General features: G+C 44.9%; 1 protein-coding gene across 1 annotated transcript in view; it reads right to left on the bottom strand.

The window, feature by feature from the left end:
• piezo2b (piezo-type mechanosensitive ion channel component 2b) overlaps positions 1–20753 on the bottom strand; it is a gene marked incomplete at both ends in the record, with an annotated part of 60753 nt that extends 40000 nt beyond the window's left edge. The window contains 5 exons of the mRNA XM_084458215.1: positions 630–792; positions 5036–5078; positions 9951–10076; positions 14212–14307; positions 20690–20753. Of these exons, the coding sequence (XP_084314341.1) occupies positions 630–792; positions 5036–5078; positions 9951–10076; positions 14212–14307; positions 20690–20753 (492 nt within the window). The remainder of the gene's footprint in view (positions 1–629; positions 793–5035; positions 5079–9950; positions 10077–14211; positions 14308–20689) is intronic.
• Between the last annotated feature and the right edge of the window lie 4763 nt (positions 20754–25516).

Here is a 25516-nt window from a genome sequence, read left to right as displayed (position 1 = left end):
TTGGGAGCAATTTGGGGTTCAGTGTCTTGCCCACTTAGACATTTGGACAGGAGGAGCCGGGATTCGAACCGCCAACCCTAGGATCATTGCACAGCCCGCTCTACCTCCTGAGCTACAGCCGGCCCACAAGGCCTTTTCGAGGAAAAACCTTTTGATGACAAAACCCAAGCAGACATAACTAAAATGTAGCAAGAATCCGCCTGGAAGATAAGACTAGCCAGGCCATATGTCAGTGTGATATCGTTGCAGTGAGAGAGGGAATTTAATTAGCTTTGAGCCATAAAAAAGGGGAGGTTATGCCAGGGAATTGGGGCAGCGGTCCAACTCATCATCACTCCAAAAGAACGCTTGTGGGGAACACTTTCCTAAGCTCGTATTCTACCTCTCTCTGACTTTTATGAACCATGGGAGAGTTTGCAGCAGGAGATTAGCCATGGCGCAATGCCTGCCTGGCACAGAGAGGGAGGGAGGGAGGGAGAGAGAGAGAGTGAGAGAGTGTGTGTGCGCGCGTGCGTGCGTGTGTGTACAAATGCAGTTGCAGTAGCCAGACACTAGAAAGGTAATTATTCCCTGATGCACCGTTGTTGGTTTCCGTGTGCTCCGTCCCCGTTTGGCGTCCCCGGACCCACCTGCTCCTCGGGGACGAAGTGTGTGTTGTCCTGGGCCAGGTCCCCCGGGGGCCTCCGCTGCACCAGACTGCGACAGAGCAGCCAGGTGGCCAGGCCGGCCATGAACATGCCGATGTCTGGGATGAACACGCGGATGCCGTTCCCCGCGTCCGCCCCGATCACGCTGCAGAGGTGAAGAGATCACGCATGATTACAGTGTGCGTGTGTGCGTGTGTGTGTGTGTGTGTGTGTGTGCGTGCGTGTGTGTGTGTGTGTGTGTGTGCGTGTGTGTGTGTGTGTGTGAATGAATGAATGAATATATGAATGAATGAATGAATGAATATTTATTTTCGTGTCATGTCCGAGGACCCATCCCTTACGGGTGTGTGTGTGTGTGTGTGTGTGTGTGTGTGTGTGTGTGTGTGTGTGTGTGTGTGCGTGTGTGTGCCAATGGGAAACTCTTGTTCTGACTTCAATGGAGACTCCTCAGTTGTAGGCCTGGGAAAACGGCCCTGTGGCCCACAAACCTTTGCTTCAAACCTTGCTCCTAGAATCAACATCATCCTATTAGGCGCTAAAAAAACACCACCTGTTCATCTGGGGGCCTGGGAATCAAGAATTTTCCGTTTCTCCACGGCAAATATTCCTTGAACATGTGTAAAACTGAACAATGTTCAGTTTTATATGGAATCCGCCCAGTAATGGACGCAGGCTAGCCCCTTAGTAAACATCTCATTAAAAAAGCATGTGAAAATCCATCAAAACAACAATGTAACAGCTATGAGAAAATGTTTTAACACTGAAATTGAATGCAATATGTGTTTGAAAAACATGTTTATTTATAGATGGGATGATTGGAGATGGGATCATTCTGTCATAATCTTTGTTTGTCTGGCCCTAGTACAGTAAAGGCACATGACTATTAAAGGCACATGACTGAGCACAAGGACTACAGTACTTATTTGTGTGACGTGAATTGGTGCATTTTCACTATCTCTGTTCTACACTCAATCTGATGAGTAATAGTGAATTATTCACAGACCCACTTTTTTATTAATTAGCTAAATTTTGCTCAAATGTTACATGGCCAAGCAAATTCCACATGAAATACGCTGCACTGACCTCGCCTTCATCTAGACATAAACATTGTTGAAAAAGTAAGTTCAAAAACAGTAGGTGATAGTTGCCAAGACAGTTGCAGAAGTAACCGGTTTAAAATTAGATTTGAAGACAGCTGTAGTGCTATACTAGCAGGTTTGAGATGTTTTCATTCTACTGTATGCCTTAATGTTTTTTTTGTGAATTTTAAAATGAATGCTGTTAAGTTTTATGAGGTGTTATAAGAAGTATCACACAAAGTACTTGGATTTGACATATGATCAAAGAGAATAAAAAGTGTCCCTGAAATTAATTACAGATTTGAAAACCATTAAATGGCCGATGTTAAGACTAAACCAATGTCTATTTCAGTTTTACTGGATCCTGTTTTCCCAAAAGCCTTTTTATTTTCTGTGCATGCTGGGCTGAGTTCAATTAAATTGTTTACAATAAACTTTAGTTGGTGTTGCTGCACAGGTTACAAAAAGTTGAACTTAGGTTTGGATGCCGTAAAACAACCGCCTGCCTTCAAAAATCCTAGCAGAAACCTAGCCCGTCTCAGTCTGGCCTTAAGGGGTTAATAAACCTCATAAAAGTTCAGTTGAAAACCAAGTTCTACAGTAATCAACGCAATGGAAAAGACATAGTCAGATAAATGGCCTGTCCTTGGCTGCTGAAGGCTAGATGAATCTAATCAAGCTTGCTTGTTTCCATAAGAAGACTACTTTGTTTCTCTGAAGCTTGGTTCATCCCTCTCAACATGGAGGACATAGATGGAAACACTCTTGTCCAGGCCAAGTCTTATTTAGTCTTATTTTCCCCTCTCCACCTAATGGGGGCATTATTACAGAAACATTATAGCAGAGATAAGACCTGCCTTTACTCTCTGAAAGGCAAAGAGATTCATAAAATAGTCTCTTCAATCCAAAACCAAAGTGTACACAAGATGCTTTGAAGCATAAAAACATTCAAGCTTCGTCAAGAGTTTGACTCAACTTCTCCGAAACAAATGACATTTCAAGTAAAACAGCTTTACATTTGAATCCTTCACGAATACCTTCTCTCTTCACACACCGGCTCGCTCAGACCATATCTCCAACTCTCATTCAATAAGTCTGAAGGTCTGCGAGGAGGGAGAGGCGTCGGCCCACACCGCGCTGCTCCAGATGAACGTGCTCCCCCGCGCAAACGTAAATCAGGGGATAAATTGTTTACGGCTTTGCTTCCGCCAGGCCTTGAGAGTAGCCTACTGGAAAACATGACATGACTGAGTTCGGACATTCCCGCACTTTGGATAACCGCACCTAATAGGATCGCGGGGGGGCGAGTAGACAGGCACCGTACGGTATGGCGGTAAGGGCTTTGAAAAATTGACCTGTCTGAGAACGTCTGACATAATCAGGTTGGGCCTTCATCAGGGAAACCGCATGTTGAGAGGGACAGGGTCGGAGCGCTTCAAAAAGTAGTTAGAAGACTGGCAACACGCGTAAGTGGTGTGTAATGTTATTGTAGGGTACTACTTTGCGGGGGCGTCTGAAAGGTAGAGTTAGTAGGGACATCCTGTAATGTGCAAAAGACATGATGAGCATCAAGCAAGCCACAGCAGCGGTTACAGAGTTCTTAGTGTGTATACTAGTGTTAAAAACTCTCCTTGGAAGTGTAGATGTTACTGTTATATGCTGGAGAGATGTCACCGTCAAACATACTGTGTCAGGAGTCATCGTGCTGACTTTGCTTTTATCTTCCCACGGGCGCTTGGTGAGACTTAGAGCTCCCTGGAGATGACAGCTACTTCATGCTCAATTGACCAAAATGCACAGTTCTATTTGACAGGCTACATGATAGCTGAGGAGAGAGCAAGATGTCCTTTTTGTCATCCTGTGCTCTGCTGTTCTCAGGCCTGTGAGCCATTGTGCTTTTTTAGTCAGATCCCAGGTTTGATAATAACATCAAGAGCATCCAGATTAAAAATACAGCAAATGTTTTAGGGTCCGGGCAGCATTGTGGGCCAATAGTCCTGATGGTGGTGCAATATAAACTATAAAATCACATTCATACATTTTACACATTTAAATACAATGCCAACAGTATCCAAAACATACATAAACCTCGACCCCATAGTCCTGAATCATACAGTTAAAAAATGCCCAAGGTGATTAAGGTATCTAATTAAAAAGTCTCCTGAAACCTATTCCATGCTCTAAGAGCACTATAACTAGTTTGGTTTTGAATCTACAGTAGGGTTAGAGACCTCCATTTTTGTATTCGGGATTACTTCTACACAAGAAACCAAGTTTCATTTTCAGCTTTTTTATTTCATTTTAAAAGACAGTTTTTCATCAATAAAAATCGGTATTTGTAGGACGGCACTCTCTCAATTGCACTACCGTCAAAGAAGCAGATAGTTACATTCCTTAAAAGAGCGTGACCTAGAAAATGCTATATATTTAGTTTTACTTGCATTTAAAACAGGTTTGAGCTCCTGGAATGAGCACTGAATGGAGTCAAAGGCTGACTGCAAAATAGACAATGCTCCTTCTATTGACAATGCAGCTGAGTAAAGCACTGTATTGTCAGCATAAAAGTGTACCTTGCAGCCATTATAAAAAGAGACAATGTTACAGGGTAAAGAGTAAAGGACCTAAAATTGATTGAAAAAATGTATCCCTGCGGCACACCTTTAGTGACCTCCTTAAAAGTGGACTGAAAAGAATCACCCACAATGCATTGAGTCGTGTCTGTGAGATACTGTAGCTTGATAGCACTGGCAGGCATTCTGGTCTAGGCCAACATCAGCTAGTCTATCTAATAAAAGTGAGTGGTCCACTGTGTCAAAAGCTTTGGCCACGTCAGTGAATAGAGCAGCACAGTGCCGTCCACTGTCCAGAGCACAGACAATATTGCCAAATTTCTCCTTGGGGGGGATCAGTAAAATATCGTATCATTTATAAAAAGTGATGCAGCTGATATAGTACTGTGACACCTTTTAAATCCTGACTGAAAAGTATTTAAAATGCAATTCCTACTCAGGAACACGTGAAGATGGTGATTAACTAATTGTTAAGGTCTCTATAGTCACTGCCCTTATGTAACGGAAGTTGAGCTGCATGGAGGGCACCTTTGTAATAAAATACTGTATATGCACATGGATTGACTTCAAATCTTAGCTAATAATCTTGTTGTGATAGGTCTAATTACTGTATGTAATGGGAAAATCGAATGCATGCATTTCACATTTTATACATGACATGCAGTAACAGAGATGGATAAATCTATTTATACAGGACACAGAGTAACAGAGTTGGATAAATTTCTCAACAGAGTCTTACCTCTCAAAGCCAATCTGTCTAATGGATTTCTCCCAAGAGGAACCTAGAAAAACACACAAACATTCCAATATGTGAATTTACTAAGTCAACTATTAAATATGCACAGTTTTGTAAATGTTGAAATGTTGAAAGCCTACAGTACATCTGAAAGCTGTTACAGATGGTCACGCCAAGAACATTTGTTTTCTTACACCCTATGGTGAGTTTTACCACAAGGTGAAAGTAAATACACCCCCCCTCCACAGATTGCCATACAGGTACAGTACAGTAGTCCTACAGTACAGTAGCTGCAGGGCCTGGCAATAGTTGAAGTGTTCCTGGACGTCATTCCGATGTTTAGAAAGACACTTCCAGGTATTCTACTCCTCACTGAGATACTTGCTTTGGCGTTTGTTCCACTGCCAAAGGAAACGTAACATCACTCTGTGACTTGAGAATCTAAACTAATGACAAATCAATATGGCTGTGTGCTCTGGCAGTTTATTAGACGACCAATTAGGTGTTGAGTTGCTCTACCGATGGAGGCTGCGTTCTGACGTCCTTTGAGGAGGTTGAGATGCGTTTCACAGACAGAGCTGATCACTCAGACGAGCAGGACTCCAGCACAACCCAGCTCTTCATCAGGACTCCAGCACAACCCAGCTCTTCATCAGGACTCCAGCACAACCCAGCTCTTCATCAGGACTCCAGCACAACCCAGCTCTTCATCAGGACTCCAGCACAAACCAGCTCTTCATCAGGACTCCAGCACAACCCAGCTCTTCATCAGGACTCCATCACAAACCAGCTCTTCATCAGGACTCCATCACAAACCAGCTCTTCATCAGGACTCCAGCACAAACCAGCTCTTCACCAGGACTCCAGCACAAACCAGCTCTTCATCAGGACTCCGGCACAAACCAGCTCTTCATCATGACTCCGGCACAAACCAGCTCTTCATCAGGACTCCAGCACAAACCAGCTCTTCATCAGGACTCCAGCACAAATCAGCTCTTCATCAGGACTGCAGCACAAACCAGCTCTTCATCAGGACTCCGGCACAAACCAGCTCTTCATCAGGACTCCAGCACAAACCAGCTCTTCATCAGGACTCCAGCACAAACCAGCTCTTCATCAGGACTCCGGCACAACCCAGCTCTTCATCAGGACTCCAGCACAAACCAGCTCTTCATCAGGACTCCAGCACAAACCAGCTCTTCATCAGGACTCCAGCACAACCCAGCTCTTCATCAGGACTCCGGCACAAACCAGCTCTTCATCAGGACTCCAGCACAAACCAGCTCTTCATCAGGACTCCGGCACAAACCAGCTCTTCATCAGGACTCCGGCACAAACCAGCTCTTCATCAGGACTCCAGCACAAACCAGCTCTTCATCAGGACTCCAGCACAAACCAGCTCTTCATCATACAGTATGTCTGTTATCTACAAAGCTCTCTCTCCCACTTGAACACGCCTGCACCACCTGACGGACACGTCACATCACAACATGTACAAACATATGGATCCATCATCCTTATTAGTGTACTAAATATTTGGCAGTTGGTTTTGTAAGATGTTGATTTCATTTCCCTGCTATCCTAATAATCCACTTGATTAAACATGTTTCCACAGTGCATGAGTGGAATTATTGGAAACGGACTCTATATTTCCGTCAGGGTGGATCGAAGCAGGATAGTTAGCTAAGTAGAGATTTATTTTTTAAAGATGTATCATCAATGTTACCACAGCAGAAAACTAAACTTCTGCATTGCTGTTGCACAACAGTCCAACCAAGAGGAACGGTTGGGGTTATTCTCGTCTAATCCAAAAACAGTCCGGTCTCTTTGTTTTGATGAGGTCTCCTGGACACAGCCAAGATAATGAATGAAGAAAACGGCTTCAAAAAGAAAACTTCAAGTCACACCGCCAGCAAAACAACCACTGACGGGGGAAAGTTATTTCAGGAATGCCCACATCCAAACATTTGTAACACCTAACTTCACCCAGCCCAAACAGAGCCCGCAGGTGCTTGAGAAACCCAGGTCAGAGCGATCCCTCACACTCCATCATGTACAGTATCTGAACACCAGAGGTTACATTCTGTCAACAACTGAAACCAAAATAGTATAGTGATCAAGTTACTGGTGCAAATTTGTTGCAGTTGATGCTAGTCTAGGTCCAAACATCAGTGTCTGACCTCACAAATGCTCTTCTGGATGAATGGGCAAAAATTCCCCCAGACACACTCCAACATCTTGTAGAAAATCTGCAAAGAAGACTGGAAGCTGTTATACAGTGGCTGCAAAGCAGGGACCAACTCCATATTAATACCTATGAATTTAGAATGGGATGTCATAAAAGCCCATGTAGGTGTAATGTGTAGGTGTCCCAATACATTTGTCCATATAGTGTATATCAGGTATGAAGGAGGACTGATTGTTCTTGGGAAACAGGTTCCTCTGGACGTTCCTCAAGCAGTTCTCATCTGGTCGTGGGCCGGAGGTACAGTAGCAGCACGGCCGTCTCTACTGTCCCTCTGGGATAGCCCAGCCTGATGAGAGGGTGAGGGGTGCGTGTCAGGGGTCATGGGGTCACCATGGAGAGGTGCAAAATGAGCACAGTACTTTGAGTTACGGTAATAACCGCTACAGGGACAAAAGTAAGTGTCCGGAAACTTCATTTCCACATCATAAAAAGCCACGTCCTTTGTACCTTCTGGGCCGTTAACCTATCAACCTATCAACTCCGAGGAGCTACCGCCTGGCTTTTCCACAGAGACCGCGGCCACATTTCAACAAAGTCACTTGTATATTATCTGGCTATCTATCTGCCAAGGGAGGGATAAGTCACGTTTGGGGAATTGTGCTGATTTTATGCGTTGCCTGGGAGACAGAGTAGTAAATGTGAGGACAAAGCAGTGAGGCGGGACAGAGCAGGCGGGGGGGGGGGGGGGGGGGGGGGGCGGCCAGGCCCAGTTCATCTGGAGGGGGGCGGCCAGGCCCAGTTCATCTGGAGGGGGGCAGCCAGGCCCAGTTCATCTGGAGGGGGGGGCAGGCCCAGTTCATCTGGAGGGGGGGCCAGGCCCAGTTCATCTTGAGGGGGGGCCAGGCCCAGTTCATCTGGAGGGGGGCAGCCGGGCCCAGTTCATCTGGACACTAGCCTCTGTAGCTAGCTGGGGTGTTGGCTCAGCCCGAGAGTTAGCACGTTCACGCCTCAACTCAGTGCACCGCGCTAATGGCTTCTTTGGCTCTGGCCAACACAGACGCTGAGGAAATGACGTACTGTATACAGTATATTATCAGACGCTAACCGCCTCAGGGCGAAGGGAAGGGGGTGTTTTGTTTATGTTTGGCAGCCAAAGGAAGATGGTTGGACTTCAGATTACAGCACATGGGTTTATCCTGAGGATTCAGGTGGTGTGACAGTGTGGAGGGTGATTTATTTAACACACCCTGTATGAACTATTCTGACCTAAAATAGCACCACATTTGGAGGGAATTAAGCGTACAAAGGAAAAATATGTGTTGTAAAATATGAATGTCTCCTATGCAGTACCGAACTGTATTTTTTCAATTTATAATGTATTCACACAAACTAGTTCAGCCCTTGGCTCAATACTGCACAAAACCTTTCCTCCAAGGAGATCAGAAGATGCTATGAGCTTTCTTCACCTTACGCCTCATTGAGTGTCTAATGAAACCAAGGATTAGAGGCAGTTAAACTATGCCGGGACCCCCAGATACGTATATCACTGTTCAATCTTGCAGATAATTAGAAAGGACATCATACATTACAGCCAATTTAATAGAGCTGTACGCTATCATAAAAACCCTGACAGGAAGGCAGTAATGGCAATGCCAACACAAGCTCAAATGTTGTTTTAAGAAAATACACCAATGGGAATTATGACTCCATGAGCTGCATAGCCAGAAACAATCCATCCATCCACAAAATGTTGTCCTGAACATGCCTCCGTTCTGCTGACCTAGATACATACAGTAAAGTTTTAATTGATCTTCGAACAAACACAAGTCATTTTCATGTTCCGGATCTATTTGTTCTTTCGCTTCAGGAGATATGGTTTTATTTTATTTGGCTGTGTGTCTGTCCTGGAAATAAAATGCAGAAGTAATTAAAATACAGCGTCGGGGTCTGTCCTGTCTAGACAAGCTGGAGTTTTATAGTTTGATACTGAATTTCATGAGCAACTCAGAGCCAGTATTCATACCTTCTGAGTGGACTATATACTGTAATTAATCTCACACACTGTTGGCTTTTCAGGCTAAAACCAATTGAATTTACGTCATCGTTATAGAAACTGGAGTTTTTTGTTGTGTTTTCTAACCTATAAGTATGTGTACATAAGATCAGATGGAGGGTTTGATATGATCCCTGGTACTGTAATAAGGGTGATTCTACAGAGGCTTGGTTCTATACCTACTCTTCATTGGACCCTCTCGTGATTGGAGCATGTCTTGACTTAACTTCCTGTACAAACCACTGCACCCCCCCCCCCCCCCCCCCACCTCCCCCCACCACCACCACCACCACCACCACCACTAAGCCCCGCCCACAGTGAGCTACATCATCTACAACCCACCCTCCGCTCTACAGGTCATTGTTCAGTCAGCGTGATGAATGCGACACAAACACTTGTGAACGCCGGCTGCCTTGCGATGGTGAGTGATAGGAGTACAATGTGAGGTCAACAGAGGAGATACGGCGCCCACAGAGCGCCGCTCCATTCCCCCGTGACTGTGACTGGCATTTTAGGTGCTGTGCTGAGATGTAACTGCGCCCGCTGTCTAGCACTTACGTTATAGAGAGAGGGCCAAAAATGTCCGTGCAAGGAAGAGGGGGCAGTGGGGGGTGCAACGTTTCTACCCTCTGTGATCAAACTAGATCTCACCCACTGCGGCGCCTGGTTCTACTCACAGTTGAAGTCCGGCTCGATGGAGCTGGCGGCCAGCAGGCTGTGGACGGTGATCTGGTAGATGATGTGAATCAGCAGGAAGGTCAGACTGGTGAAGCAGAGCGACTTGAGCAGACGCCCCGTGTGTCCTGGAGAAACGACAAACAATGAGGGGTCGACACTTCAAAAGGAGGACATTTCTTAATGCTTCAACGTGACTCGCAGCCTCTAAACTCCCGGCCCCCTCTGGGTGAGGAGGATCATGGGAGTGAAATGGGCAGCTAGCGCAGCTGCTCAACACATGGGCTTTTTATTGCACACCTACAGGTATTTGGGATAATTTCAGGAGTTGTTATGGTGATAATGCAATACAGTAGGTTTTTAGGGACCCCCTGCAAGTGAGGAAACGCACACTCTCATCCTCAGGCCACACTTATCTTTATGAAAGCCCCAACACAGAGTGAGTGAGTGACAGGCGGCCATGAGAGACTTCCATTTGCTGAACTCCCCCACAATGAGTTCCGTCTGTCGAACTCCCCACCAGGCGCAATTAAAAAGTGTACAGCACTCTCTGAGCAAAGTTTTATCTCAGTGACATTTAGTGGCTCCTGTCGGAGCAACGAGACCACTGTTCCAGTTCTTTATTGTGCAGCCTCGTTAATTTTACAGCATTGCGCGGAAACACTTACTGTAAGACTATGAAACGGCTCCCTGTCCTGGCCTGTGTGTGCGAGACGCTAGCCGCGTCAGCACGGAGCAGCGGGTCATCATAACGCTAACAGCTCGCGCCAGGCTTATTAAACGTTGAAGTGAAAACAATTGCTGCTCATTTCCCCGAGTATTTCCCCTGACGGTCACAAGGAGGACTAAGAATGCTCGTTACCTCTGGGTCTGAGAGGCCGTCTGCGAGCTGCCCGCTCCAAATTGGTCCTTAAGTTGTGGACAATGCAGCTACTTTGGCACTGTCCCTTTCTTTCCTGCTCATAATATCTCAAACAAAATGTGATTGTTCGACTGTTCACCTCCGCCGTGTGGCTTTTAAAGCAGAACGATAGCGGCCAAATTGAACAGAATGTTACTCTTATTCTGATAACCCTTTCATTAGCTGTTAAACCAAACAAAAGACGTCATAGAAAAACGTTTTTGGTCTTTATCTTTACTAGTACAGTGCCCGTAGAGGCCCGAGCTCCACACCAGTCCTAGAGGCCTGTTGGAAACTTTTTTTGGGGGGGGAAAAACCGCTCATCCAAACAACTTCACACGTGACACTGCACGTCCTATGGGGTCCTGAGCAATACACCTGCCGCATGTCAACTTCCCACAGGGCGTTCCCAAGATAATGGTGAGAAGGAAGGACAGACGGAAGGAAGGATAGACATACAGAGATTCCTGTCTTTATAGTGACATAGAACTTTGTGCTTTTAGAAAGAGATGCACTTATGAGTACACTTAATAGTACACTTGACTACCTACATTGAATGCACTTATTGTAAGACGCTTTGGATGAAAGCGTCTGCTAAATAAACATCATGTAATGTAGCATGATGTATTATATGTAGCTTCTCAGAGAAGTATATATATATACAGTACTGTAACTTCCATACAGAAGTAGCCTACTGTGGTTATAACTAGAGGTGGGAGAGGCTGACACCTTCATCATGACACTTGGGGTTTAAAAGGAGTTCTGGTCCATAGAGAAGCAGCTCAGCCACATCACCACCACAGAAAAAACTTAAAGTGCCCTTAGCCTCCACCTAGACATTTGACCTCTTTACCATCTTCTTCAAGCTCAACTTACTGTACATTCATAAGTGTGCCATCGAGTGAGGGTACAGTAGCTCTGTATCAGTAGAAGGTAAAGCATTAACACAAGTTGCAGGAGTTTACTTTTTACTGCTGTCTCTCTCCATTCAGAGCCGCAGTGTTGCAGCTGCTATCTTCCGGCTGGTACAGCTTTTAACAATCCTAAAAAGTGAATTACCCCTACTGAATTATTTATGCGCAGCATCTGGTTTAAATGACCAGCAGTAAATAACTATGCCCATTTAATAGCCACATGAACGTATCTGTTATTTCCTTCATCTTTCAACTGCCAAAACACTTTAATCTTTCAACTGCCAAAAGACACAATTTGAGGGAGCATGTAGCCTAATCACATTGAGATTCGTGACGTGTTTCTCTGCTGTCCTTTCCCATCTAGCCATTTGAAAATTAGCTTATGCCAATAGAGGGTTTTCACGGCCGGCCATGTTGGAGGTTTAAGCTTAGGTTTAGCAGGTGTAAGCTCAGGTTTAGGCTAACGACTAGATAGATAGGTCTATCTACCTGTCTATTGATCTATCTATCTAGCTATCTATCTACATTCAGTAGCTTCAACCTCCAACATAGCCGACTGATGACGGGCCGTGAAAACCCTCTATATGTGTGTCCATACTGTAGTAGGCTATAACATACTTTCTCAAACTCTCCACCCGCTCCGTCAGAACAGACAGGCGGGGTAGGCAGACAGACAGGAGGGGTAGACAGACAGACAGGCGGGGTATACAGACAGACAGGCGGGGTAGACAGACAGACAGGCGGGGTAGACAGACAGACAGGCTGGGTATACAGACAGACAGGCGGGGTAGACAGACAGACAGGCGGGGTATACAGACAGACAGGCGGGGTAGACAGACAGACAGGCAGGGTAGACAGACAGACAGGCAGGGTAGACAGACAGACAGGCGGGGTATACAGACAGACAGGCGGGGTAGACAGACAGACAGGCGGGGTAGACAGATAGACAGGCGGGGTAGACAGACAGATGGTCGCCTACGTGCTGTGACTCGCCGCTCGTTGAGAAGAGAAAAAAAAGCGAGTGAAAAGATCAAATACCATCCTACGCTGGTGGCGTTCGCCTCCTTTATCCCTCCCTTTAGTTTGTTTACACTGTCTAAACAAAGTGTGCCGAGGCTATAGAGACATCAGCTACAGTTCAGCCACCCGCTCTGACAGCTATAGCCGTTCCTGAGCGACTCTTGATTGAGAACGATTGTCTAAAGCCAGTTTGTGTGTAAAATAGATGGCTTTGAGAAACAAATAAATTAAACATACGGACGATTTTTTGTGTTCAGTAGCAGATTTTAATGCGAAAGTGCAGCACAGCTACAGTATCGCAACAGAGAAATTCATGCCTGACCTGTGTGCTATTGTAAAGTCAACCGCTGTCGGTAACATGCTGTAGGCTACATTTACATTACTAAGAGGCCAACTCTCTTCAACTATTGATGAGAGTGTAAGTGGTCCACTCTCAGGAATCTCTCTGTCTGTCTCCTCCTTTCCTTCCTGCCTGTTCTTTCTCCTGGAGATGACTCACAGACAGCTTACGGGCTGGGTGCTGTGTTCCTCAAACCAATATGGTCCCATGTATTATTAAACATAGTGTGTGTGTGGTCTCCTTAAGAACCCAATAGGAGCTTGTTGTGGCTTGGGAGTGTGAGGTGGAGGTGGTCCTGTTTAGTGCTTTGCGGTGAGTGAGGCACCAGACAAGACAGATACCTGTCCAGGCTCAACTCTTCACCGCCACGGTTCCACGTCCATGACAGCGGAGAGACGGGAGACCCTTGTGAAGCCCCAGAGCCTAATTATGGCTTTTTGTGAGGATGCTGAAAGGCCCCTACAATCATCGGAACACAGTTAGGGGTCCCAAGAGCCCTGCAAATACTGATAGCGAGGACATTTTACTACTGTACATTTCTCCATTCTCCTTATTTGGACAATTCAGTTGAATAATTAATACATTTTCTACCTGGGACCTGATTGTAATGACTATTCAGTGTCAGTAGCATAGATCGGTGCTCAGCCTAGCTGCTCAGCCTGGCTCCAGCCCCTGAATCTGAATTTTCAAAATGTGATTTAGGGTCTGGAAAGGCCCTCGTCCAGAGTGATTTCAGCGTCCTTTGAATACGTTGACGGAATTAAACCGTGCGACGTGATTGGTTAGGGGATTAACTAATCATTGAGGACTCCTTCGGCAACGCCCATCTCGGAAAACTGCAATGGGGGAGCCTGTTCAAGCTGAATAATGAAGTGAAACGAAATGGCGATTCAGTCTGAGTGTCAGGCTAACGTGGCAAAGACAAACCTCTGCTTGACCCTCGTCTCTTCTGAGCCAACGGACTCAATTTAATTACAGAGAACTAGTTACGATTCAAATTGGAAAAGCTCTCGGAAACAAGGTGATGGATCTGTTTGCGCCATTGAATATGTGACACTTAGGTAAGAATTAGTGCGAAACGGCCTTACCCTGCATGGTGGTGCTGGTGGGCTCCGCGAAGAGAGGGATGAGCAGCAGATAGATGAGGTACACCAGCGAGAGGCCATTGTACCTGAAGAGACACGCTGCAAAGACAAAAGACACAATTACAGGTTTATCTGCAAGCCTATTAGAATTTGAACACTTACTGACCATGAAAGGGACCTCATTGCTACTCAGTAAAGAGATCATATTAAGATATGCATGACTGAAGACCAGGAAGTAAGTCTTTGCACAGAGATGGTAAAAAATCAATCCTTTACTGTACATGCTGAACTGTATCCTCCAGCCAGACACAACCACAGCCGGTCTGCTTACAGTGACTTTTGGAATGAGGTTTGGTTTGAAATAGAATAACCGCAGAATTATTCTGACATACGTGCAATTAAGCCTGACAGTCTTTGGCGGCCGGGGTCGTGCGAAGAAACAATTAACACACAGAGGTTTATACAGTCAATAAATCAAAGAGCCGCAAGTGTATACACTGGTCGGCTGTGGTCAAATCTGTCTCTCTGTGTGAAATAACCTGCCTGAGAGTGCATTGCTTTACAGTAGGATACGTGTTTATCACAGTGTGAGAGCTTTTAATCGTACAGTGACCTCACAACATGCACATTATAGACAGCAGACCGTTGTCTAGATTCAGCTGTTAAAAATATTGACAGAAAATGTACTGGGACCGTCTTCCTCTTGAAGAAGGGGAAGCTTTTGCTGTGGGAGATGTTATTGCACACAACACAAGCAACCACAAGGTTGAGCGAAATAGCTCAGGTCAAAATCCCCGCCCTGCGGGTTTGCTTGCCTGGGGCTAGGTGTTAGTCATGGATTGTAATCTTGGCATCTTGTCTGAGCGCTGTGCTCCAAAGTGCGTTTTGGTGACTGCTTTGCTGACTACTCCCTCCGGGGCCATTCTCAGAAGCCTTTGTAACTGAGCATCTCGATGAAAGCTTTTTAGTCTTTTTAAATGAAAACACGACTAACAAAATTGATCGATTGATCCATACCCAGATAGACAGGTAGAATTGCGCGTGCCAACTGCCACTCTGTTGATGAGGGCCGACCAGCTAATGGGAAAAGCGTCACTCGTTACTATGTAAACACAATACAGACACTGTATTAATGAAGAATTCCCTGAATGAACACACGTCCAACATCTACAACATTTTGATTTTTCTAGATCTGGAGGAAAAATTAAGGGCGTACACACAGTAAGTGCATAGAAATGTGAACACAGTTTGGACAGAACTCTGTCAACAGGGAGAGAGTTCACATCTGTTTGAGTCTCTGCCACGGTCGGAGACACTCGACGTACGAAAACCCACCAGCCGTGGGCTGTTGATAAATTACACTTAACTGCAGAAAATGATGCTTATGTTTGTCTTTGCACGGTCAATAGATCTATTCACTAAAATACTGTATGACTCGGCTCCTGTGTTTCCCTGGCTGGGACCTTAGCTGGGGCCTTAGCCTACCTCTCTGAGGTCTCTGTGCTTACACAGACCAAAGCAAAGGGCCAGCGCTGGGCGGCTGTTCAGGAAATGTATTAGACGTGGCGGAGCGGTCATCCCAGGACCGTCCAGAGTTTTGTCTCACAGACTTTCGGCGCGTTCCCCCGTCATCACTCATCATCGGGAGGCCTCGGGGCCTGGAGGGGGCCGCTGTGCATCCGTCTCCTGGAGTCCAGGAGGGCTACCGCCCGGACGGACGGGACCGCGGTCTGGTCTGACCGCTCGGTCTTATGAGTCACTCCTGATCCCAGGAATCTTACAGGGAACGAAATGAACCCCGGTGGCTCAGAGGAGTCGGATTACTGAAAACTCCCTTTTTATTTCTCATGAATCAAACCTTTGTCTCTCAGAAGACTAAGCTATTACCACACACAATAACCCAGCTCTCAATAAAACATAGCGAGCCCACATCACATCTGGCAGTATCGAAAAGAGGCCAGACTGATTTAAAGACCCAGGTCCAGGAACATAAATGATACGAGATAATAAGAGATAATAAGGAGAGGGGTCTGGCCTGACTGGGAGAGAGAGAACAGAAGCACATTGAGGAGATTTACCTTTTTAATAAGAACCCTTGTCAAGAGCAAAATATACAATGGCGCCGTACCAGAAAGAGACACCAGGAACAAGTCCTGGCAGCCAAGTGCCTCTATCTGGACCAGTGACCCAGCATCTGGACTAGTGACCCAACATCTGGATCAGTGACCCAACATCTGGACCAGTGACCCAGCATCTGGACCAGTGACCAAGCATCTGGACCAGTGACCAAGCATCTGGACCAGTGACCAGGCATCTGGACCAGTGACCCAACATCTGGACCAGTGACCCAGCATCTGGACCAGTGACCCAACATCTGGACCAGTGACCCAGCATCTGGACCAGTGACCAGGCATCTGGACCAGTGACCAAGCATCTGGACCAGTGAGCCAGCATCTGGACCAGTGACCCAACATCTGGACCAGTGACCAAGCATCTGGACCAGTGACCCAACATCTGGACCAGTGACCCAGCATCTTGACCAGTGACCAGGCATCTGGACCAGTGACCAAGCATCTGGACCAGTGACCAGGCATCTGGACCAGTGACCCAGCATTTGCACATCCACTGGCTCGTCTTGTCTGCCTGAATGTGGTTGAATCTAGTAGCCAGCTATCCTGAGCACAGGTGGTCTGCTTCAACCCCTCGCTGTGGCGATCACAAGAGACTACGCACACCGCGGGGTAGAGGAGGGAGGTAAACACCCGCTTCTTTATCCACGGACACACAGTACACAGTATACCCGCTTCTTTATCCACAGACACACAGTACACAGTATACCCACTTCTTTATCCACGGACACACAGTACACAGTATACCCGCTTCTTTATCCACAGACACACAGTACACAGTATACCCACTTCTTTATCCACAGACACACAGTACACAGTATACCCGCTTCTTTCAATGCTACTAATGTAAAAACTGCTACAGTATACCCACTTCTTCAGTCAGAGTATACCCACTTCTTCAGTCAGAGTATACCCACTTCTTCAGTCAGAGTATACCCACTTCTTCAGTCAGAGTATACCCACTTCTTCAGTCAGAGTATACCCACTTCTTCAGTCAGAGTATACCCACTTCTTTAGTCAGAGTATACCCACTTCTTTAGTCAGAGTATACCCACTTCTTCAGTCAGAGTATACCCACTTCTTTAGTCAGAGTATACCCACTTCTTTAGTCAGAGTATACCCACTTCTTCAGTCAGAGTATACCCACTTCTTTAGTCAGAGTATACCCACTTCTTAAGTCAGAGTATACTCACTTCTTTAGTCAGAGTATACCCACTTCTTTAGTCAGAGTATACTCACTTCTTTAGTCAGAGTATACCCACTTCTTTAGTCAGAGTATACCCACTTCTTTAGTCAGAGTATACCCACTTCTTCAGTCAGAGTATACCCACTTCTTTAGTCAGAGTATACCCACTTCTTTAGTCAGAGTATACTCACTTCTTTAGTCAGAGTATACCCACTTCTTCAGTCACCACCACAGCCCTGCATGCACACATTTGATAGTTATTCACTCACCAACAACATGAGGATTACTAACAAAATATGAACCTGTATTGCTTTATTACCTATTACCTATCTTTATCATTCATGAATTATTTGGACGAACGCATTCAGGTAGATGTACGGTACGGCGTGTGATCCAATAAGGTATGATTTTAGTACACATGTCTGCACATCATTGGTAAAATTGCCCACTATTGCATGTGCAATAAAATTATATTGTTGTAGGAGACGAGGGTAATGTATTACAGTATAAGTCACACGTTTCATCAGACGAGCTGTTATGTTGTAACAGGAGGACCACCACTGTGTACACACACACACACACACACACACACACACAGACCTCTGCTTTTCAATAGGTGATGTCAGACGAGCAACGGGAAACAGCACAGCAGGAGCGTCACCAAACGCCTCGCTCTCTCTCTCTCTCACTCTGTCCCTCTCTCTCACTCTGTCTCTCTCTCTCTCACTCTGTCTCGCTCTCTCACTGTCTCTCTCTCTCACTCTGTCTCGCTCTCTCACTGTCTCTCTCTCTCTCTGTCTCACTCTCTCACTCTGTCTCGCTCTCTCTCTCACTCTCTCTCTCTCAGTCTGTCTCTGTCTCTCCTTCTCTCTCTCTCTCTCTCTCTCTCTCTCTCAGCCCCTCTGGTGGGGGGGGGGGGGGGGGGGTAAATTACTGGCACCAAATAACATCTGTTGTAAAATGTTCTCTTTTATCCAAAACTTGACAATAACTTTGATCAAAACTTTCAGATGCTTCATAAAGACTGTCATCTCTATGCTCAATAAGGATTGTTCAAAGCTCAGAATACCCTTATATAAAGTACAATTGTTTAGTCCTGATTGTGCCTTTTTGTTGTCCTTACTGCTGTAACACAACAATTGCCCCTGGGGATCAATAAAGTATCTATCTATCTATCTATCTATCTATCTATCTATCTATCTATCTATCTATCTATCTATCTATATCTATATTGTATCTGAAGTAAAGTTAAGCATGGTGATGCTGAGTCATAGAGGGTGTGTCAACAGTCATAGTTATCTGAACTTTAAGATCCTGTCATGTCTGCTCGGACTGTCCTGACTTCCATTTCTTTTCCTTGTGATTTTCATTTGCTGTGAGCTCTTCCTGTGACTGACTGACTCATGCTCATTGGCACTTTGAAAAAACATCAAATATTAAAGGTATGTTTACGATAACAGGAAGGCAATTCCTCCCCTCACAACTCACATTATTAATTCATACTGTTAAAACGACTTTCCACGAATTAATGGAGACACTGCATACCCTCACAACTGCTTCTGGAAAAAAAAGGTTGAACTCAGACTGGCAAGTGATGCATTATGGTCATTCAAGTGGGGGTGCTTATCTTTAGCAGCTACCACAGTGCGGTTCAGCCTCTTCTTACATGGTCCACCATGGTGAAGCCTAATTAGTGGTTATAATGTGTTAATCCTGCTCAATTGTGGCTCACCACAGTGCGCATGAGGGCTGGACTCACAGGCAGAGAGGAAGTAGCAAGCAGAATAATTAGCTTTGACAATTTACAATTTGGTCATTTAGCAGATGCGTTTTTTTTAATCCAAAGTAAATTACAGTGTTTTGAGCTAGTGTGGGGGTACCTTGCTCAAGGGCACCAACGGCAATTGTGGCCTGGCCCAGTCTCGAACCAGCGACCTTTTTAACCCCTGGGCCTAGGCTACTAGCCTACCTATAGCCTACGGGCCAAATCTGAGTTGTGTGGTGTGACCCGAAATTAGAAGTAGCCTAAATGCATGTTCAGGAATCTGCTCACTAATCAATCAATAAGTAAAAAGTAAACCAATAAAAATGTTCACTTCAACTGTTCAACTTCAACGGATTCGCAGCCTAATCGAGGTTATTAGTAGAGCACAACGCGCCGCGTAAAGTTAAAACCAAGCTGCCATAATCCATCATGTTCTAGGACTACCTGACAAAAATGATCCGCGTACGTTCACAAATAGAGATCATGAGCTCCATCAAATCAGTCTGATAAATCAGTATTAGCAAATTCCCACACGAAGGCCTCATGTGTCCCAGCGGGGTGGTAACAAGAAGCGAATAGCCTACTTGCCTTTTACCAGTCAGGCTGGAAAGCTACTGTACACATTCAAATTTCAAATCGACTGGTCAAAACAATTCATTTTCAGCAGCATCATTTAGACCCCAATAAAGCGTAGGCTACTCTAGAATCCCCCTGCTCCTAAAATGAATACAATAGCCTACAATACAATTCCAAAAGAGGAGATTAATAATATAACCTTGACAAAGTGCTTATTTATTGTATTCTTCAATAAACAAACATACACATTATGGGAAATTTCAGATCAAAGGCGTGCAGGACTCGAGCGCCCGATGCGCACGCAGTCCTATAGCAGCGCAGAAATTGCAGTAGGCTGGAATTAAAATGCATTTAACCCGAATCATGATATAGGCCTAGTAACGCACATGTGGAAGGACAGCTATTTCAACTCCATAACATTTGGAGCTTTATGACGACTGGAAAAGGACGAGCACACACGCTCCGACCTTATACTGTGTGGATGAAAAAGTGACTCTGATCTGAATTTCTGTTTGTTTTTATGCAGCCCAGACTAACTTAAATTCAATAACATGTAGCCTGAATTTTTTTTTTTTATTAGTTAGGCTATATTAATTGATAACTGTCACAGGAATTCCACATTTTTTAAACAGCACCCATATGCCTGCCTATGAAACAAAATGCAATGCCCTAATACATATTAACACAACGGTGTAACATGACCTGAATGAGGACAATATGTTGAAGGTACTTTTTACTCGCATACTTGCATAATAAGCTACCTAATATTTTGTTGCATTCGGTAGACAACCGTTAAGATGTTCACATTTACGGTAGGTAACTTACCTGCAGCTAGGCATACTGGAAGGAGCAATCTGAAGATCAGTCCACACACCACTTCCGACGCCATCTCTCTGGAAAGCCGCTCGTGGAAGCAGGTAAACGGGGATGGGGTAATGTCAGGCTCGGGGATCTGGCATCCCGGTTAAAAAATCCAGTCAGATTCTCTGTTTCAGTGTTCTGTCAGATCCCCGGTATGACAGCATTATGCAGGTGCATTTCCAGTCTTCAAAACGCATGGTCCATACAGCCACTTCAGACCACCGGTGTTCTTGACAAATCCTTTCAACTATTCAAAATGTAGAAATGTTTACCAATGGTCCCCACACCGGTAATGTCACTGTACTGCATGACTAAAACAACTGCTCCAGCAGTTGAAAACAAAATGTCATAAATTCAAGACATGTTCAGACGGTGACACATCAGAACTGCCTCCAGACTCAGGTGCGCGCGGGACGGTCGCACCGCGCGAGCCAAGCTGTGACAAAAAGCGGCCAACAAGTGTCCCAAAGCCAGCCTAGGTATCCCAGTCTTTACACCAAAAAGAGACAGGGAAGACTGTTGCTATCAGAACAGAATCGGGGGGGGAACTGCATTGTAGCCTTCTGGTTAATAGGGATCACAACGAAAATTCCACCATCCCTGTTCTCGACTTGCATGGGGTTTGACGCATTGGAGAATTTGGACTTTCCGATTTCTGGTTTGACTGTAGACTACCCTCTGACTGACAGATGATACAGCCATTCAGTGGTCTTCTGTGGGTAAAGGCTATGCCCTCTCTGATAATTAGGAGCAAGAGGTGGGACAGGCACTTTCCAAACTCCCCGTGATATCCATCATCGTTCCAGCCCAAGTAATATACGCGCACAAGCGAGGTGTCAGTTCACGTCCATATGATTTAGAATAATGATTTAGAATTCTCTTTTTTGGCTTATTCATTTGTTTGAACATTCAGCAATCATCATATTTGCCAGTAGGCTGCAACAAATAAGCAGGTGGGGTCAAATACAATAGCCTACATTAACATTTTGGAAAATGAATGTAATTTTAATCGGCAAAATGATCGGCATTCTGCATGTCAATGAGACGATTGCATGGAAGTGCAAGGTAACATTCGAAGTGGACAGATTATAACAGTAGAAGCCGCCAGCATCGCATAGACTGCAGAGCGAGCGACACCTATCGATTGGAGTATCTTCCCAATGGCTGCGAGTCTCATATTGACCCTGTGGTCCATGCTCCAACTGCACCTGTCATAGTGAGTGCAGAGTTATATCGGTTATTTAAAGGACAATGCTCGTTTTTGACAACCTGGACCTTATTAGTTACTTCAAAAGACCGTTCATAAAATAAAGTGTTAGAATGAGTCGTAGCCTACACCGAGTGACTCCTTTTCACAAGAAATAGAGAAAAAACTCACATAAGTGAAGAACATTGACTGTCTGGCCTGAGCCACTCTATTGGATTACTGGGTGTAGTCATCTCGCCCACCACAAAAATAACTATAAAACTACATTCTGAAAAGCAAGTCATAATTAGGCTACATCCTATCTTTATGTCTACAATTAGGCTACTGTAAATTGGAATATAAAAGGTCGCCTAAAGATATGTAAACTTCAGTTGAAATATAGGCTACCGTTGATGTTTAAGACAAGATAAGATCCTCTCATGCTCATAATTGGCCGTATGGAGGATTCATAGATTAAACCCCTCCAGATGCCATGTAAATCGAAACTCAAAGCAACTTTATGTCGATATGTGCCTAGCCCAGAACTACTTAGCACGTGGGAAATGATTATTAGTGTTTTCCGATATGTTAAATGACTTTATTGAAAAGGAAATGATATTTCCTCTGAAGTGCATTAGGCTGTTGCTAAGAGGAAGCTCGTGTGATAGAAGGGCCTTCTAGAGTCAAGTGATCATTTTGTAACCAGACAGAAATGCGGGGTAGGCTACTTAATGCAATTAGGCTATAGGCTACATGGAATCATCTTAAGTCACTAGAGGTGAGGCCTATTTACAAAACCAGAGTTAACAACTAAATGCAAACTGGGCAGCTGGACTTTTTAAAGATATCCAAATGCATAGCCTACACCTCAGAAATCGCATAGCCTACACCTGAAAAGTCGCCATGGTTCCTGAGTGCCATTGTAAAAATCAATACTTAAGAAATGTCAGACATTGATTTGCGTCTATTGTTCGAAGATCAAACCTATTCCAAGTTCCAATCCATCAGATAGATAGATATCTTAAGCAGCCATTTGTCCTTGATCCATTATTTATCAATTCCTTGAGAGGGAGTTATTGATAGGTTGCTGGAGCAAAGGGTGGGGGGGAGTGGGGGGGAGGTTAAGTAGCCTACTCAGTCTCATGGTGCTGTGGGATTCTGGAAAATTCTGGAACATTCTGTCTTCTTCCCCATTGCACACCAAGATAAGGATCAAAGGTTGCCTGAGGATGTTTTCATTTGGAAATTGGCATAATTTGATTTCATGGTATCTACGGTGGCCTGTGAAATATGAAGAAGCTCAAACACACTGAACAAGACTGTACCTACTTTAAAAGTTAAGCAGTGTATGGTTTAAAACTGACTCCCTGCTGGACCTAAGGCTGCATCTTGATCAGATCAAGCTTTTATGGAGACAGAGACCCGAGAAAATGAGCTCTTGAGCACATAAAAAATGTGTTTACAATATTCTTAGAAGTAGAAGTAGTCTTCTACACAACAGAAAACAGCTCATGAATGGTTAAAGGTCAAGCTGGTGAGAAATGTCTCATGTCAACAACAAGGCATACATGAACATGGTACGGGTGGGAACACAAAATGTGGATAAGTACAACGAGGGGGAAACCATTTCTAGAGACTCACATTTCACCAACTCAGTTGGGACCTCATATTGCTAGTTTACCACTCATACCACTCATACTTTGACCAGGAAACCTGTCAAACCACCGAAGGAAGCCACAGGTGCAAATAGAATTACCACTTGGAGACAAATGGCTGGAGCCATTGATCTTGTGAAATCTACACCGTTTGTTAAATTGAACATGGGTGCATTTTGCATACACTCTGAGCAGCTCTGTTTAAATTGGCTTTTTATTGGCTTTGCTCAGTGATTGGGGCTTGACGCTTCAGAGTCTCACATCCTGAACTCACCAGAAATTCACCTGAACTCTCAATCCTCTCATCAACATGTCTTCCTGCACTGAAAGATCTCTATAATCTCATCTACTACACACACCTATTATATCATTCTGAATAATAGTCTTGGCTATTGTGATCTTAAGATATTCACCTTTTGTTATGTCTTTGTAAATCAAAGAAAATAGAAAGTGGATGCACATTTTTGGGGCGATTTCATTGGTAAAGCAATTCCACATCAAGGCATCTTCTCATGAAACAGCCTGTCTATGCAACTTCTTGTTAATGCATGCAGTTCATTTAGGGTTTTTACTTCATCATAAAGTACTGCGATTTAAAAGCAGCCTGTCATGTCTTACCTCTTGGTGAATAACACAACATCATCAATATCCTAAAACATTTACTACCTCCAGATGTATCAAGGGACCGGCTTGGCCCTTAGAGCCATGCATTACTGAGGCCTGTTTGTGTTTGTGTATGCGAGGAAGTCTTTATACAGGGAAGAGTTAAGGCTTTTAACAGTGATGACCCCAGAGGCCTAGGTTCATCTGCACTTTGTAGTTTGGTCCTTCCAACTATAGCGTCCTGTTCACAGTGAGTCTAAATCATTTTAGATGACTCAGTAATCTGTCACTCTTTCTCCATACAGATACTTCTTATTTTCACTCTAATGTATCTTATCTAAATGAACTGGGAGCCATTGCCGATTAGTTCATTGCCGATCCTGTTTTCAGAACATGTCTGTTGTCTGTAATAGGTTGCTACTAGCTGTAGTCAGGCTGCTTCAGTGCTAGTGCTAGTCATCTTTTGGCAGTATGTTGAGAAATATAGTGAGAAACTGGAAACTGGCCAACTCCACCTGCCCCTTGGCTGTCGGACACAGTGCATACTGATAGATGGAGCCGGAGAATGGCTGAGCGTAAATGGAGAAAAGGCAAACTCCCAGAGGACCTTCTTAACTTCATATCTCTTCTTTCCACTTTCTCCCGCTCCCTATCCGCTGCTAAAGCTGCTTTACTCCTCTCTAAAAGTCTAACCTCTGCTTACAATCCTAAAAAAAACTCTTTGAAACTCTTCCCTTCTCCAACCCTCACCCCCTACTTCTACTTCCTCCCTTGTCCCTGACGATTTCTCCAACTTCTTTGACAAAAAAGTTAATGATCAGATCCTCTTTCCCCCATCCCCTGGACGACACTCCACACACCAACCGCACCTCTCCACCCTCTCCCTCTCTGCCCTCTCTCCCCTCTCCATGTCCCACCTCACTCTACCTTCATCCCCTCTCCCCTAACGAGGTCCTCAACCTTGTTGCATCTAGCTTCTCCACCACGTGCTCCCTAGACCCTGTTCCCTCGACTCTCCTTCAGTCTATTGCCCCCGAACTCCTTCCCTTCATAACTCACCTCATCAACACATCTCTCATAACAGGATGCTTTCCCTCTGCTTTCAAGACTGCCAGAGCCACTCCCCTCCTGAAGAAACCATCACTTGACCCCTCTGACATCAAAAACTACAGGCGGGTTTCCCTTCTATCCTTTCTGACAAAAATGTAAACGCGTTATCTTTGACCAAATTTTTTCGTATATCCACCAGAAAAACCTCCTGGACCCCCGCCACCACTCGACAGAGATGGCCCTCCTCGCAGTGACAGAGTCACTCCACACCGACTCTCCCTGTCCACACTGATGAAA

The sequence above is a fragment of the Borostomias antarcticus genome, assembly GCF_949987555.1.
Source record: "Borostomias antarcticus genome assembly, chromosome: 24".
NCBI lineage: Eukaryota > Metazoa > Chordata > Actinopteri > Stomiiformes > Stomiidae > Borostomias > Borostomias antarcticus.
This window is presented reverse-complemented; position numbering and strand designations above follow the sequence as displayed.